Source organism: Myzus persicae, unplaced genomic scaffold, assembly GCF_001856785.1.
Source record: "Myzus persicae strain clone G006 unplaced genomic scaffold, MPER_G0061.0, whole genome shotgun sequence".
Taxonomy (NCBI): domain Eukaryota; kingdom Metazoa; phylum Arthropoda; class Insecta; order Hemiptera; family Aphididae; genus Myzus; species Myzus persicae.
In genome coordinates, this window is record NW_019103935.1 from 103,184 (window position 1) to 118,375 (window position 15,192).

Sequence of the window (15,192 nt, forward strand, 5' to 3'; positions counted from 1 at the left end):
AGGTTATTTTCATAAAATCTTTCTTTACTTTCAAGTTTCAGTTAGGAACGACATGAAGATAATAGCTGTTTGTTCGACGGTACTGCATGTCTGCATTTATACGGTATGTACCCTAGGTATGGTACAGCTAGTGTTCATTGGAAGAGTCGATGTTTGAGCGTAAGTTTGTTTTCACATTAATTTGGGACTAAAATGTACATTTTAGACAAAATTAAATATTTATTATCACGGCAACAATCCAAACGCCGTCCTCATTTTACCACACCAAGTTTAATACGTACCTATTTTGCCTATATTATACGCCGGGACGCCGAGTGACACCCTAGGTTTGCTTGAAAAATAAATTATCAGTCTTTTTAGGTATTTGTATTTTATATACATTATACACCTCATATTTATTAGTATTTACACTTATTTCAGTGTAGTTTATAACCTAGATATATGTATTGAATATTTTACAGGTATATATCTTACCATATACTATAGTACTACCTGATCTAAACCTATAGGCTTCACTTATTCTGTGAGAATCTAGGACAAAATATTGAAGTCAAAATATCTTAAATTTTTGTTTTTATTTATACATTTTATCCTATATATATGCATTGGTTATTTATCCCTGGATATTTTGTCCAATGGCCAATACAATTCTGTGGTTTAAGAATATATATATTCAATATTGTATCCACCACTACCCTAATCATCAAGCCAAAGACAAGTAGGTATCCAATGGCCCAATTTCATATTATGTTTATGCTTTAAACGATAATCTAAAATATATTATATTATTATATACCTATCACTACAGCTATCATGAATGTAGGAAATGCGATCATAGATTACAGAATTGATAATAGTATTATTATTACCACCGCACCACCACCTGTCGCACGACATTGCATAATGAATTTGATACTTGATAACAATAATAATTAATAATAATTAATAATATATCATTTGATTTATCGTCTTTTTGGGAACGTTCGACACAACTGGGGACATACTTATGGACCCATTTGTCAATTGTCATAGACATGACTTAAATACATATTTATGTTTTATGTATCTATAAAGTGTGTTTAATATTACACTCATCGCAAACAACACAACTACGAATTACAAATTATGATAATGATAATTTAGTATTTGAATGTAGGTACCTCATATTATATCATACGATAATAAAATATTATGACGGGATGCCAGTTTTATAATAATAATAATAATAATAATAATAAATAATAAATAATTTATTATTATTCTGAACGCGCGTATCAGTGACCATTTCCTTTACACACGACTTGCCGGAAGGCGGAAGATGACACAACTATGCGATCATCATTGACGGCCACCTCTACGCCACGTACGAATTTCTATTTCTATATTATTCATCGTAATTATGACTAACGCATGTGTTTATTAAATAATATCTGTTGCAGTGTTTGGTCACAGGAAGTGTCTGAGGATATATTGATTTAAAACAATCGTTTTGTCCGCCGCTACAGCAACAGTTGTAGCATTAAACGTCCAGCATGTCAAAAGACAGAGTACTGATTTTGGGAGGTAATTTATATCGTTTTTTCTTTTAAGTATTTTGTTAAAATTGTTTTTTGCACGGTTTCAGGCTGTGGTTTTATTGGCCGTCACCTGGTCAAGTATTTGGTGGACAACGATCTAGCTTCGGCCGTGAGAGTAGTTGACAAAGTGCCACCCCAAATTGCTTGGCTCAATGACGACCACAAGGCAGCCTTTGAATCTCCCATAGTAGAATTTCTCAGTGCTAATTTGATAAATCAATGTAAACTTGTCATTTATCATAGGTATTTACTTTTATCAACAAAAATATTAATTAATATATTTTTGACATTCATTTTTTTAGTTTCCTGCGAGAATGTTTTTGAAGGTTTCTTTGATTATGCTATCAATTGTGCCGGAGAAACTCGTGTTGATTTACCAGACACCATCTATGAAGAGGGAGTCTATAAACTCAGCATGAACTGTGCTCGTACTGCTGCCAAGTTTGGTATAAAACGTTATGTTGAAGTGTCATCAGGTCAGTTGACTGCCAACCACAAAGGACCAATTAAAGAAGATGATAAAGTAATACCCCTCACATCCATCGCTAAGTACAAATATGAAGTTGAAAAACAAATTAAAACCATTCCGAATTTAAATTATACGATTGTCCGGCCAGCTATTGTGTATGGCATAGGTGACAGAACTGGGCTAAGTATGTCTATGTCCATGGAATATTGAGTATAAGTATTAAATCAAATTTGAATTGTAGCACCAACTATTGCGATTGGTTCTTTGTATCGAGGACTGGAAGAGCCTGTTCGAATACTGTGGAAAGGCAGTACCTCTTGTAACACAATACATGTTGAAGACTTTTGTAGAGCTGTATGGTATTTGTTAAAATTACCAGAAGCTGTTGGGGAAACTTACAATTTAGTCGACAGTGGTCAAACTACACAGAATATGATAGCTGAAATTGTGTCCTCATTGTTTGGAGTTAAACACGAGTTTCTGGGCTCGGTTCTTTCATCTTTATGTAGAGTATGTTAACTATTATTATTTCTATTTCAAAGTACCATCATTATTATCTAGATGTTTTATTTCTGATTAATTATTTTAATGTTTTGTTTAAGAATGATCTTGATGTTATTGCTTCCGAAGCAAATGACAAACATTCAGTACCTTGGGCCGAAGCATGTTCAAAATCTGATGTTCATAACACTCCTTTGTCTCCATTTATTCACAAAGATCACTTGAACGGTTATCGTATCCAAATGAATGGCAGTAAATTTATGAATAATTCTGGTTTTACATTAAAACATCCAACAATCACAGTTGAATTACTGAAACAGGTTAGTGTAAATTGAATATGCTAAGAATGTTATTAACCAATATTTGTTTGCAGGTTGTCGATGACTACATTAAAATGAATCTTTTTCCTAAATCATTGCTAGTTTAAACGTGTTGAAAGTTACCATTTCATTAAGCACAATTTATTGTAAACTTAATTTTGATATTTTCTGTGATATAATATTAGTTATTACCATTATTTAATATTTATTTATATTGATATATTCAAATTTATGAAATTATTATTAATGTTCATCAAGTGAGCTTTATTATATAATTGAGTTACTTATACTTATTTCTTGGGTATTAGGTATTTGTTTTCAATTATATTCATACATGTATGCTGTGTTAAGTGGGCCAAAGATTAAAAAATGAATAAATAGAATACACAATTACATTATTTTATGTGTTGATTATTATGTCTCATTTTACGTTTAAAAGATAGATATTAAGCTTATTTAAGGTATCCAAAAGCACCAACCTGTCCGATTAAGCCACAATTACTTAATTACTTAATTAAGCAATTGACTGCAAAACATCATTAAAAAAATATTCAAGAATTTTTAATTCAGAACTATTCTGAAAAAATATACCAAATCTGTTTTTATTTATCATTTTGTTTATTATTTAAGCAATTTTAAACACTTTAAATTTGAACCCTCTATTAAAAAACTTCATAATTAATATTGACTGAATTATTAACCTAACCTTTTTTTCATGATAATATTTCTACAGACATGATTAATTTACCAGATAACAAGGCCTAAGAACCATTAGTAAATAGAATAAAGAACATAATAAATACAGGAATAATATCAGACAGCTTCAAAATAGCGATAATGACAGCAATATTTAAATAAGGTTATCCAAACAAAACAGAAAGTTATAGACCAATAATTCTCTTGACAACCTTAATTATAATATTTTAAAGAGTAATTAAATTAAGACTTGCTAATTATCTAAAATCAAATCAAATTCTACCTCAAACTCAATTTGGATTCAGAAAAGGACAATATACTCCAGGTGCTTCAGTTCTATACTCAATGGATTCTAAAAAAAAACATGCAGTTTATTCTTAAGTCGTGGACTTATTTCAACTCAATATGTCCCAATAAATAAATTAACCATCTAGATCAAATTGATATTAAAAACCAAAAATTATTTGAATCTTATTTAGAAAACAGAACCCACCAAGTCGAAATATACTATGTAAAAAGCTTAAGGACATTGTCCTTAGGAGTATCTTAAGGAGGTGAACATAATAGTTTTATTATCCCCATTTATATCATGTGTCACAGACCTGTCTAATCTTTAAATTGAAGGTAGTCTATACTCCTATGCAGATGATACAGCTATGATGGGAGGACTCCCGGGACTCACACGTAGTCAGCAAGCTCTTTAAAAAAAAATAATTGCATGATTCTCAAACAATAAGTTACCATTTAATAATAATAAAACGGTCTTATTAACTTTTTCAAATACTTCAAGAACATCAACAAACTTATTTTAAAAACCCAACATGTAATTATTGTTCTAACATAAATAAAGATTACTTACAAAATACTTCTATTCGACAAAAATTTACAATAGAATATACATGTCTCTGAAGTAAATTTTGACTACATAAATCAAATTATAATGCCTTCTGTATGGCAAAACAATTTTGTAAGTTGTACCTACAAAAATTAATACTTCGCTATATTTTAATCTTTAATACAATATGGCAGTGGTTCTTAACCAGTGTGCCGCGAGAAATGTCATACATGTATAGGCGTGTGGCGAAAACTATTGCCTCTGGCGAAGTTGCCGTGGTTATCAAGCGCGCAAGTCTACCGTGAAAACTTGTGATGTGTAATATGCCAGGAACCAAAAAAGGTTGAAAACCACTGGAATATGGTATAGTGAGGAGCTCCAAAAAAATAAATTAGCAGGAACATAGTAGCACAAACTACTTCTCAAAAAATTATATACCATAATATAACCATTACTTCTTCAAGTAAAATTTGAATACCTCTATGAACATTTAGTTTATTCAATTGAGTATTCCAAAATTTTTTCCACCAAGTAACCTCTTACCTCACCACAACTTTATCAATTGTACCAATAAGATTTTTTGAATAAATCATTGAAGCCTCATTTTTTTCAATCTGTTTCACCAAGTAGATATCAAATATTATTGAAACGTTACCACAATATGGTTTGTCGAACAAATCTCTTCTTAAGTTCTAATACAAAATAATCCAAAAATAATGTTTATAAAATATAATTGAACCAGGTAGTTAAAATTTGTTAAAGAACAAAATACAACTGCACAACATAGCTCGCATTCGTTCTCAGCCTAACACACATACAACATAGCACATTTGCATTTAGCAGAACCAATTTTGTCTTGTTAACATAAGATAATAAATTGGCCGAGTATCAAACATAATGTTTGTAATTGTCAATTCATTAATGGTATTTTAATTTTTAAGGGTTACAAGTTAAATTTTATACTGAAATAATTTACTCATCACAAGCTGAAAAATTGAAATATAAAAAAAACCATGTAACTAAAAAAGACGAATGAAAATTTAAGATAAAACACCATTTTATTAACATATAATGTTGCCTTATAAACGCAATACAAAAGAGCATAATATAATAAAAATGGATTTATCGTTTTCTGTGAAGTTGCAAGGTGTTCTTGCGTTTCCAACATGCCTTTCTTGATCCACCAGTTGTCTGTGAGAAACCATGACCTTTTCCAAGACCACGGGACTTGCGACCAGCAGATGTCTTTCCACGCAATTCTCTGTGCTTGTGCACTGCATTGCAGATCCAATTGATCTTGGCATCTCTACGGATGGCCTAAAAAGAAAGGAAAATAGGAATTTTAATAAATAAGGAGTAATTATTAATTTTTTAATCAATAAGAAACTTACTGGGTGTGCGGTATCAACAGTGATAACTTCGTAGAATTTGAAAGTTGAGTCTTGTCCTACCCAGTAAGAGTTTAGGACACGGAGACCTCCACAGCGACGTCCAACTCTTTCCTATATTACAGAATAAAAAAAATTAGATATTAAATTACCATTAACAGACAATTAAAATAGTTTACCATAATACAAATAAATAAGTATATTCCTTCTCCTTGATCAATTAAAAAGTACAATTCAGATAGCCAAGAGAACAAAATGTATTTTGTCCACATTGAAATTATTCAGCGATATAACAAAACACAATTTATCATCATCATTGCAACTTTCATATTTTTGTAATTTACAAGATTTATATTTTACAACAAATTATTTCAGTGGAACAATTTAATAGCTTAAAGTAAACCTTTTAACTCTGTTCAAGATCAAGAAGGACCTAGGCAGTAACTAATTTTTTGTTGTTGGGCAACATCTGCATTATCTCCTACCCACAGAATAATCTATCGTAACACCAATCGTGTAGAAAATATCTGCCAAAGATTCTTTCTTGATGCAAATTAAGTACATATAGTTTTCAAATCATTTACTTTTAAAAATGTCTATTGAATTAAAAGTTACGCCACATTTATTTTGCTAAGCAATGAGTTAATTAAACAATTTTATTTGATATTTGTAGATACAATATATAATGTAGATCAACATAATCAACAACTAATATTGGTGCATCAACACCGTGCAGTGAGGTACCATGTGGGGTAACGTAGTCTACAAATACAATTTCTGAATTAAATTACAAAAATTATTGTTATAGTTGAGACTAAATTTCAGATAGCCAAGGGAACAAAAATGTATTTTTGTCCACATGATTATTATTTCAGTGGTTATTAACAAAACACAAAGTATCATCATATTTTTTCTATTTATCATAAATTTAACTTCTAAATTTCAGATAGCCAAGGGAACAAGAATGTATTTTTGTCCACATAAATTATTCAGTGGTTATTAACAAAACACAAAGTATCATCATAAATTGAATGCATTTAGTATGTTAAGCTAACCAAATATATAAGTATAATTTCAGATAGCCAAGGGAACAAAGTATGTATTTTTGTCCACATAATTATTCAGTGATTTATTCACAAAACACAAGTTATCATCATGAAGACCACACACACTATTATTAGCCATTACAATTTACAATAAATAAAACTTATAAGATTGTTTACAAAATAAATGAACTTGCATAAAATGTTTTTTAGTTATTTTTTTCTTATCTAAAAAATTAGAGTGTTCGATACAATTATAAAATGAATCCTCAGACATCCAAGGAAGATAAACCCTTCACAAAATAACATCAGCAGTTATACACATTTATCATCAGTGGATTAAAAATCTACGAACATACATTTAAACTTTTTATTATCATTATCTTCAAGTGCTATGCCCGTCCAATATTCATCATGTTATTTATTAAATAATTAGTTTTCAGACATCCAAGGAAGATTAACCCTTCACATAATGATCAGTAGTTATTAACACATATTTGTCATCATCAAAGTGTTATAGTTATAAGTATAAATTTGAAATAATAAGTATGTCCAATACATAATTAAAAAGTTTGAGTTCAACTACACAGTGAATTAAAATGTACCAACTTCATCAGATGTATATTAAACTTATCCTCATCTAATGAAATAAGGAGTGGTGCATGGTACATAATCATCATAAGAAACCATTTTCTTATGGACAAACTAAAATGTATAGAATCAATCAGATATATGAAAATTATCCTCATCTAATAAAATAAGGAGTGGTGCATGGTACATAATCATCATATAAATAATTTAAATGTATTAGATATACAGAACTTAATCTATCAGACATCCAAGGAAGTTTAACCCTTCATAGACCATCAGAAGTTAGAAGTGTGTATTTTGTCATCATTAGATTTAAGTATTTTGAAGTAAATTGTCAAAATAGGTTAATAACATAAGCTATCAGAATTAGTTAATAATATCCTCAGTTTTAAAAATTAGGAGTGGTGCATGGTTCATAATGCATCATATAGCTTAGTAATTAACCTAATTTAAAGAATAAAATAGAAGTTTTTACATTCATTACAGCTTTTAACTTCAACTACTATAAAATGGCGTCCTATAATTACACCAATATTGGAACATTTATCATAAAAACACAAAAATAGCTTTCGAAATCAGGAATTAATTGATGTATATTATATTCAATTATAAGATTATATACAGATAATACTAAAAATAACTAAATATCACCTTACATTTTCATGTACATCTTAAATCTTAACCTCAAGTTTCACAATCAAAAAATAATAAAGTTAAATAATTTGTAAAGACCATGTGTATAAGAGATATTGATTGGAATAAGATTTATAATCAAAATAGAAGTAATGCAAACTTTAAGAAAAAAATAATTCAAGTTAAAGAAACATTTAGAAGTGAAAATCAGTTAAATATTTTTAAATAAAACACATTTTAGAGTTCTACAATCTTCTGTTCGCTCTATTTTTGGAATAGACATTTTTTGTAAACTAGTAATTTAAAGTACTCTTTATTTGAGTACAAATACTAGCAAACACTGTACGAGGTGATGCAATGTGGCCATCAAGAAGGAAGAAGGAAAAAAGAGAATGGTGGATCCCTCAACAGTTAAACAAGGAAACCCTAAACCACCGGTGACCAAAAGAAACAAGTGTGGATGTTTATGTTACCACAGCAGCCTTACTGTACTGCGAATGATTATTTTAAAAAGACAGATTGTATAATTAGATAATTAGGTTGTATGATTGTAAACACATAATCTTAGTTAAAAGTGTGCAAAGCATATATTGAAATAGACGAAAATTTACCTCGGCAATAGACTGCAAACAACGTTTAGGTTTCAATTCATTAACTCCATGGCTTTTGGGCTTACCATAAGTAGCACCCTTAGGTACTGGACGTTTGCGGCCACCACGCCTGATGCGCACTCTGAATATGGAGAATCCTGTTCAAATAAAAAGGAAAAATGTGTGGTATAAAAAACATTTAATATTCTTGAAGCTTAAGGTAAATCAACATTACCTTGTTTAGCTTTGTATCCCAACCGTCTAGCTTTGTCAGGTCTAGTTGGACGTGGCGCACGGTGTACGCGAGTCATTTGTCTGTATTGCCAAACGCGAATACGCAACAAATAACGTAAGACATCGCTCTGCTTTTTCCGGTACACTTCTTGCACGTACTTATAACCACCCATCTTAGGAGACCGACCTAATCCTGCAAATGAATAACATAACCTCAAAAAATATTCGATCTAATTTTGTAAGGGAAGAGACTTTCGTTAAATTAAGATAATTACAAAAAACCGGCAACGAAAAACTACAGAAAAAACTTTGAAGAACAGCTTTAGAAGTAGAATTAAATTTCAAGTTAAAAACGTGAGGTTTCGAAAACCACACGTAGTAAAAATGTATAGTTCAAATAGAGTTTTTGAATCAATCGACACGGTAGAGGTTAGTATTAATATTAATATTAGCTAAACGGGGTACTTATTAAAAATTATTAAAGAAAAATAAGTTCAAAAGAATAAAAAAATATTACTTACCTAAATAGAGTAACCAAAACGTGCGCCGAAAATTTGTAGAAAAGGAACAGGATCTGGCCCGTTCCACAACAACACGAAATACGAATGAAGATTGAAGTGTGGACGCGCAATGTTGCCAAAGTGTCAAAGCAAAACCGATATTTGTGGTTATGAAATATTATGTCATGAAAATAGATTTGAATAATTATAAAAACTTATTTAATTAAATTCATAATTTTCTTATTACTAAATTAGTTCAATTCAAAAATAATAAATTAAATAGTGATTGAAAATCTTTAATTCTTGAAATAATTTTTAATACATTTTGTGTAAAAAAAGACAACGTTGCATTTCAAATATTTTGTGAGGTTATGTGCATACTTTTTGATAATGATAAATCAACAAATATATTTTACATTATCATAAAATAAAATAGAATTAACAGTGAGATACAAAGAATAAAGTTATTTTTTATTTAACTACAAACGTTACTGGTTAGTTTTAAGTATTACTTTTAACTCATCTCTACATTTATAAAATAAAATTGACTTTGAATATTAGCAATCATGGCAATGTTATCTTTGTGTGGGTTATCCGATGATACTTTATTCAAAAGCAAATGCGAAGTTGAAGAAAATGAAGCATTCGAAACTTTCCGGAGTGACAATACTGTAAACCAAATGAATTTGTATTCACTTCCTGGAAACGTAAGTGTCAATCATTGTTATTTGGTTATAAATGAGACTTAAGTATGTAAACTATATATTACTTAAGAATATATTATGTATGTTATTAATTATTAATTTCAATGTGTTAGGTATGTATTTGTGCTTAGATAATAGTACTTTAAGTTTATGTACAATAAAGTGGCAACTACACTTAATTGTTTTCATTAATATAATTTTTATAATTGTATAAAGTATGAATCAAAATTAATTGTTCCTCCAAAACACAAAAAAAAAAACCAGTGGGAGAAAATGAAGAAATGTATTAATACATTTTATTTTATAAAATGATAATGCTATTTTGATGTATTTCAATACATATAAACCTTAAAACAGGAAATGGTCACCAATTCCTTACAATATTCAATCATAAAATAAATTGATTTAAAATTTTACTATTTTCAGCTTAACTATTAAACTTTAAATGTAGGTAGATAATGTTTTTCCTGATATAAAATTTGAACAATATAGAAGTAAGAACCGATTGTGATTCATATTATATGTGAATCCTTATAAAAAAAGAAGGCAACATGAACTATAACAATTAAAAAATCTATTTTTAGTAATTAAAGAACTATTTTATGTGTAGGTATTACATACTATTTAGACCTATTTTTTTTTTAAATTTAAAATAGAAAATTTACAATCTCTAGCATAGTATGTTCAATAAGTAAACAGAATAAATATGGTGGAAAATATTTACATGATAATAATATTTATGAGGTGAGAGGCTGTCCAGTGACAGAACCCGCAAGACCTATTTAATAATTTTAAATGAAATGGAGTATGGATATATTATAATACATGTTCCTTTTAAATTGGTAGCTTTTCTCTTGATTTATTTATTTTTTAATTCACACCACAGATTTACTGAGTAAATCAATTTTATAATTCTGTTATTAATATATATATTTTGATGTTGGCAAATAAATATTTTTATAATTATACAATCCATATTTATTATTAATGCTCTCTGCTAATTTCAAAACACTGACAACCAGAAAATGGCTATTATTTATTGAAACTATCTAAGCATTTTACATTCAAATATTTATTAAAAAAAATTATTATACCGAAATTGATAATTTATAAATCTAAAATTGTTTATATCCTATGTATATGTATAATTAGGTATATGAAATATATATTTTTTCTTTATTTTCTAGCCTGTTGAAAACATGCGAATGATAACTGCACGTGACACAATGGGTCGTCCAATTGAGTTAAACTTTCACCATGGTACTACAACATTGGGATTTTTATACCAAGGAGGCATAGTGTTAGCAGTTGATTCTCGTGCTACTGGAGGACAGTATATTGGTTCTCAATGTATGAAGAAAATTGTTGAAATCAATGATTTTATGTTGGGTACATTAGCTGGTGGTGCAGCTGATTGTGTTTACTGGGATCGTGTTCTCTCAAAACAATGCAGACTACATGAGTTAAGGAACAAAGAACGCATTAGTGTTACAGCTGCTTCCAAAATTATGTCAAACATGATTTATTACTATAAAGGATATGGATTATCTATTGGAATGATGTTAGCGGGATATGATAAAAACGTAATTATCTACTTTAAAATGTACAAGCTTATTAAATTAATTAAAACAAAAAACCACAAAATTTTAGGGTCCATCTCTATTTTACATTGACAATGATGGTTCCAGAACACCAGGTAAAGTGTTTTCGGTAGGTTCCGGGTCAATATATGCATTTGGTGTTCTTGATTCTGGCTATAAATGGGATCTAACTGATGAAGAAGCTCAAAAACTTGGTCAAAGAGCTATCTTCCATGCTACTCATCGAGATGCTTACAGTGGTGGCATTGTTCGAGGTAATAATTTTAAATTTAAATTATATTTCTATTATATATAATTTGATTTTCTAACTAAATAATTTGAAAATAAATTCCAGTGTATCACATCACTAAAGATGGATGGAAACATATAAAGAACGAAGATTGTGATGAAATATATGATAGAGTAAAGAATGAAACTAAATAATTTAATATTTGATTTCTAAATGTTTTAATTATAAGTACATAATTTGTATGGTTCATAAGCATTCAAGCATAAAAATATGATTGTTTTATAAGTATTCTAATTTTTCAAAAATAAATTATCAATGAAGATTAATAATTACAATAAAAAACAATTTTTCTTACAAAATGCTTTAACTGTATTATTTTATTGTATAATATTATAACTTGTATGATTAAAATCAGTGGCGTAGCCAGGGGGGAGGCTGAGGGGGCTGCAGCCCCCTCCGAAATGTTAATAAAATTAAAAAATTATTTTAACGGTCTATGGTATTCGATCAAAAACTAAACCACCGCTGTGTAAAAAATTGATCAGCCCCCCTCGAAAAAAAATCCTGGCTACGCCACTGATTAAAATGTTGGGTATACTGAACTGGAGTATTCTATGTTAGTTAAATTATTTCTTAATTTAAAAAAACCAATAATGGTATTATGGGAGCATTAATCTATAATATCTTATAACTAGTTAGTCATATCTATACATATTATTTTAAAAATTCTATTCCTCACCATTAAAATAGTTTTTTTTTTTCAAATAATCCTTATTTTGTAAATTCAATTTTAAGTACAGCCAATAATTAACTGAATTTCAATTGGGTTTTGTAAATTTGTATTTTTAGATTGAGTTTTTGTAATTTAAAATTTTCTATGAAAAATTACTGAGTAGGTATAAGGACAAAAACTATTGAGTGTAAATATCTAAAGTTTAGATTCTAGACGCTCCCCTGAAAATGTACAGCTGTATAGTAATTTTGTGCAAATGAACAAAAACATGTTACTGTATCAAACATAATATTTGCTAAAATCTAATCTCATGAACGATCTGACCAATTTAAATAAAAGTTATATCAATAAATTCCTTGAGACTTAAGGTGTTTTTATGCCACTGGTTGACAGTCCGTTGTACTCTTTTATTATTTACGGTTAGTATTAGTTTGTATATTATGCTTTATGTACAAGTTGTATATTCATCACTTTAAAAAATTCGACTGAGTATATGACTGTAGACTTAATTATATTTTGTGTATAGTCTAGTTATATGCTCCTTTTTGAAGTTTCAAATCTGAATTTGATTATGTCTAATTATAGAGCCGGGTAATATGTTTTAACCTATAATAGTATTATTGACAGGCAAATAGTGTAGATGCGCGATTGTGATATTTTATAATTTACTTATATTTAATTGCATATTGTTCATACCTGTGAACTTGCAAACTTGTGATGTCCATGGTGTATCATATTATTACAAAATAACTGTGTTTAACATAAAATCACTTTATTTTAGAACAAATACATCGCTGTTTTAATTGTTAACTTATACATATATAGATAGGTATTAGGTACGTTATCTTATCTTATATTTTATACATTATAATCAATACATTTAAAAACATCAGTAAATTTCAAAAGTGGTAATGAAAAAAGAAAAAGAGAATACAAGCTGTTAAACCGAAGCATAGAAAATTGTATAAGTTTGTTTCAATTAGATAAATAATAGACAACATTGAATAATTTTACTAGTTAACTTACCTATATGGTTATATTTTGAGGGCCTTTTAAACTAAAATTCATGATAGGCCTTTCAAGTAAGCTAGTCCAGCCAAGGTTGTACCTACCGTCCTATCCGTTGTAACCTTATGTTCTTATAGTGGTCGAGTATTGAATAGATGTGTGTAGACCTGGGGCACAACATAATCCACCTTGGATGGGCGATTATGCCTATACTATACATCACAACATTTATGGGAAGACCAAATAAGTACACTAATACTTAGAAACCTACTCCCAAAATCCTAATTTTATTTTCTATTTGTAGGCTGTAGCACCCTTGGCTTTTCAAGAATCTTAAAATTGGATCTTTGGCACTTAGTCCAAAAAACCGTGGGTAATGCCTTTGTGCTCAACTTAAATTAATAGGATTATACCTAAGTAAAAATGAGTTAGAGTACTCCTCCGTTATTTCCTTCAAATGAATCACTGCAAATTTATGATCCATATTTTCTGTACCTATTTATAATAGATGCCTGTTATACACTTAAATACTTTATTGAAAGTGATTAATATTTTAAAAATCAATAGTCAATAATTCTGATTTATGGCAAATTATGCTAGTTACAATAGGATAGCGAAAAAGCGTTATAAATATATAATAAAATGTACAATAGATTGTCGTATTATTGATAGTAAAAGTAAATTGTTTAGTATAGGGAACGTGTTTCAGTTTTCAATAACCTCACTATGTATAGGTAGGTACTATACATTTGTTACTAACCTAACAAAGGGGCGTCATTTCGAGGCCGATATTATTATTATTAAGAACACCACACTAAAAATGTACAAATCGTGAAACAAAAAGAACAAAAGAAATGAGAGACGAGATTATAATATTCATTATGATGGGCGGCTACAGCACGTAGGTAGGTATCTAATAATGTATTAACGTAATATTAAAAAGTAAAAACAGAACAGACAACTGTAGTTATAGCCTTATAGGTATAGACGTATAGCTTGTTTACAGAGTGATTCTCTAAGTATGTCTCACCCCCTATTATCCTTAATTAACGCATTTCTGATTTCTCCACTCCGTATAATTGACTTTCCTTGGTGGAACTTAAGAGGCCGATACGTTTTTAGACATTTTTATTGTATTTAATATTTATTATAATAAAAATCTTTTTTAGTATGCACCTAGGTACCTGCAATTGTTATACATGTGTTGCCGATTTGTAGAAGGAAAGTTTAAAAATAAAGTATACGTGGTGAGAGAGTAAAGACAATATGTATGATTGAATAAATAATATTGTTTATTTACGACTGACTCGACTGAGAATCATCATATTATGCCCAATCAACCTATAAATCTATCATAAATACGTAGATATACCCTAAAATTTAACAAAATACTCACTAAACTCTGATATGAAAAAAATTGGAAATGGTAATATTTATGATTTTTTTTAAAAAAAGTTTTAATTTTTGTTTTCTCAAAATCGTTGGTACATTGGCACATATTTACTTTCATTTATTAACAAATAAATACAACTAGGTGCTT

The 15,192-nt window shown here is 29.1% G+C and overlaps 3 protein-coding genes across 3 annotated transcripts; 2 read left to right on the forward strand and 1 right to left on the reverse strand.

Moving 5' to 3' along the window:
* The first annotated feature begins 959 nt into the window (after positions 1-959).
* On the forward strand, positions 960-3,084 carry LOC111036614. Its single transcript, XM_022318702.1, has 7 exons — positions 960-1,363; positions 1,440-1,563; positions 1,625-1,798; positions 1,880-2,230; positions 2,288-2,556; positions 2,649-2,867; positions 2,921-3,084. Exons 2-7 carry the CDS (start codon positions 1,533-1,535, stop codon positions 2,972-2,974), a joined length of 1,098 nt encoding a protein of 365 aa, XP_022174394.1. The 5' UTR covers positions 960-1,363; positions 1,440-1,532; the 3' UTR covers positions 2,975-3,084.
* Positions 3,085-5,436: 2,352 nt separating this feature from the next.
* Positions 5,437-9,532, reverse strand: LOC111036615 (60S ribosomal protein L15). The gene is made up of 5 exons (XM_022318703.1): positions 9,399-9,532; positions 8,879-9,070; positions 8,665-8,801; positions 5,790-5,900; positions 5,437-5,715 (listed from the first exon to the last, which is right to left on the reverse strand). The coding sequence occupies exons 2-5, from the start codon at positions 9,048-9,050 to the stop codon at positions 5,521-5,523; spliced, it is 615 nt and encodes a 204-aa protein (XP_022174395.1). The 5' UTR covers positions 9,051-9,070; positions 9,399-9,532; the 3' UTR covers positions 5,437-5,520.
* A 263-nt stretch (positions 9,533-9,795) lies between these two features.
* On the forward strand, positions 9,796-12,240 carry LOC111036618 (proteasome subunit beta type-5). Its single transcript, XM_022318706.1, has 4 exons — positions 9,796-10,084; positions 11,269-11,664; positions 11,732-11,936; positions 12,017-12,240. Exons 1-4 carry the CDS (start codon positions 9,944-9,946, stop codon positions 12,103-12,105), a joined length of 831 nt encoding a protein of 276 aa, XP_022174398.1. The 5' UTR covers positions 9,796-9,943; the 3' UTR covers positions 12,106-12,240.
* The last annotated feature ends 2,952 nt before the right edge of the window (positions 12,241-15,192 follow it).

Bases quoted from the DNA above. Each gene is read 5' to 3' on its own strand.
- LOC111036614 (XM_022318702.1), top strand. From the start codon at position 1,533: ATGTCAAAAGACAGAGTACTGATTTTGGGAG. The intron at 1,799-1,879 runs GTAAACTTGTCA...TCATTTTTTTAG, and splicing joins TGCTAATTTGATAAATCAAT to TTTCCTGCGAGAATGTTTTT. The intron at 2,868-2,920 runs GTTAGTGTAAAT...ATTTGTTTGCAG, and splicing joins CAGTTGAATTACTGAAACAG to GTTGTCGATGACTACATTAA.
- LOC111036615 (XM_022318703.1), bottom strand. From the start codon at position 9,050: ATGGGTGGTTATAAGTACGTGCAAGAAGTGTACCGGAAAAAGCAGAGC. The intron at 8,802-8,878 runs GTAATGTTGATT...TTATTTGAACAG, and splicing joins GGGATACAAAGCTAAACAAG to GATTCTCCATATTCAGAGTG. The intron at 5,716-5,789 runs GTAAGTTTCTTA...CTTTCTTTTTAG, and splicing joins CTGTTGATACCGCACACCCA to GCCATCCGTAGAGATGCCAA.
- LOC111036618 (XM_022318706.1), top strand. From the start codon at position 9,944: ATGGCAATGTTATCTTTGTGTGGGTTATCCGATGATACTTTATTCAAA. The intron at 10,085-11,268 runs GTAAGTGTCAAT...TTTATTTTCTAG, and splicing joins TGTATTCACTTCCTGGAAAC to CCTGTTGAAAACATGCGAAT. The intron at 11,665-11,731 runs GTAATTATCTAC...ACAAAATTTTAG, and splicing joins TAGCGGGATATGATAAAAAC to GGTCCATCTCTATTTTACAT.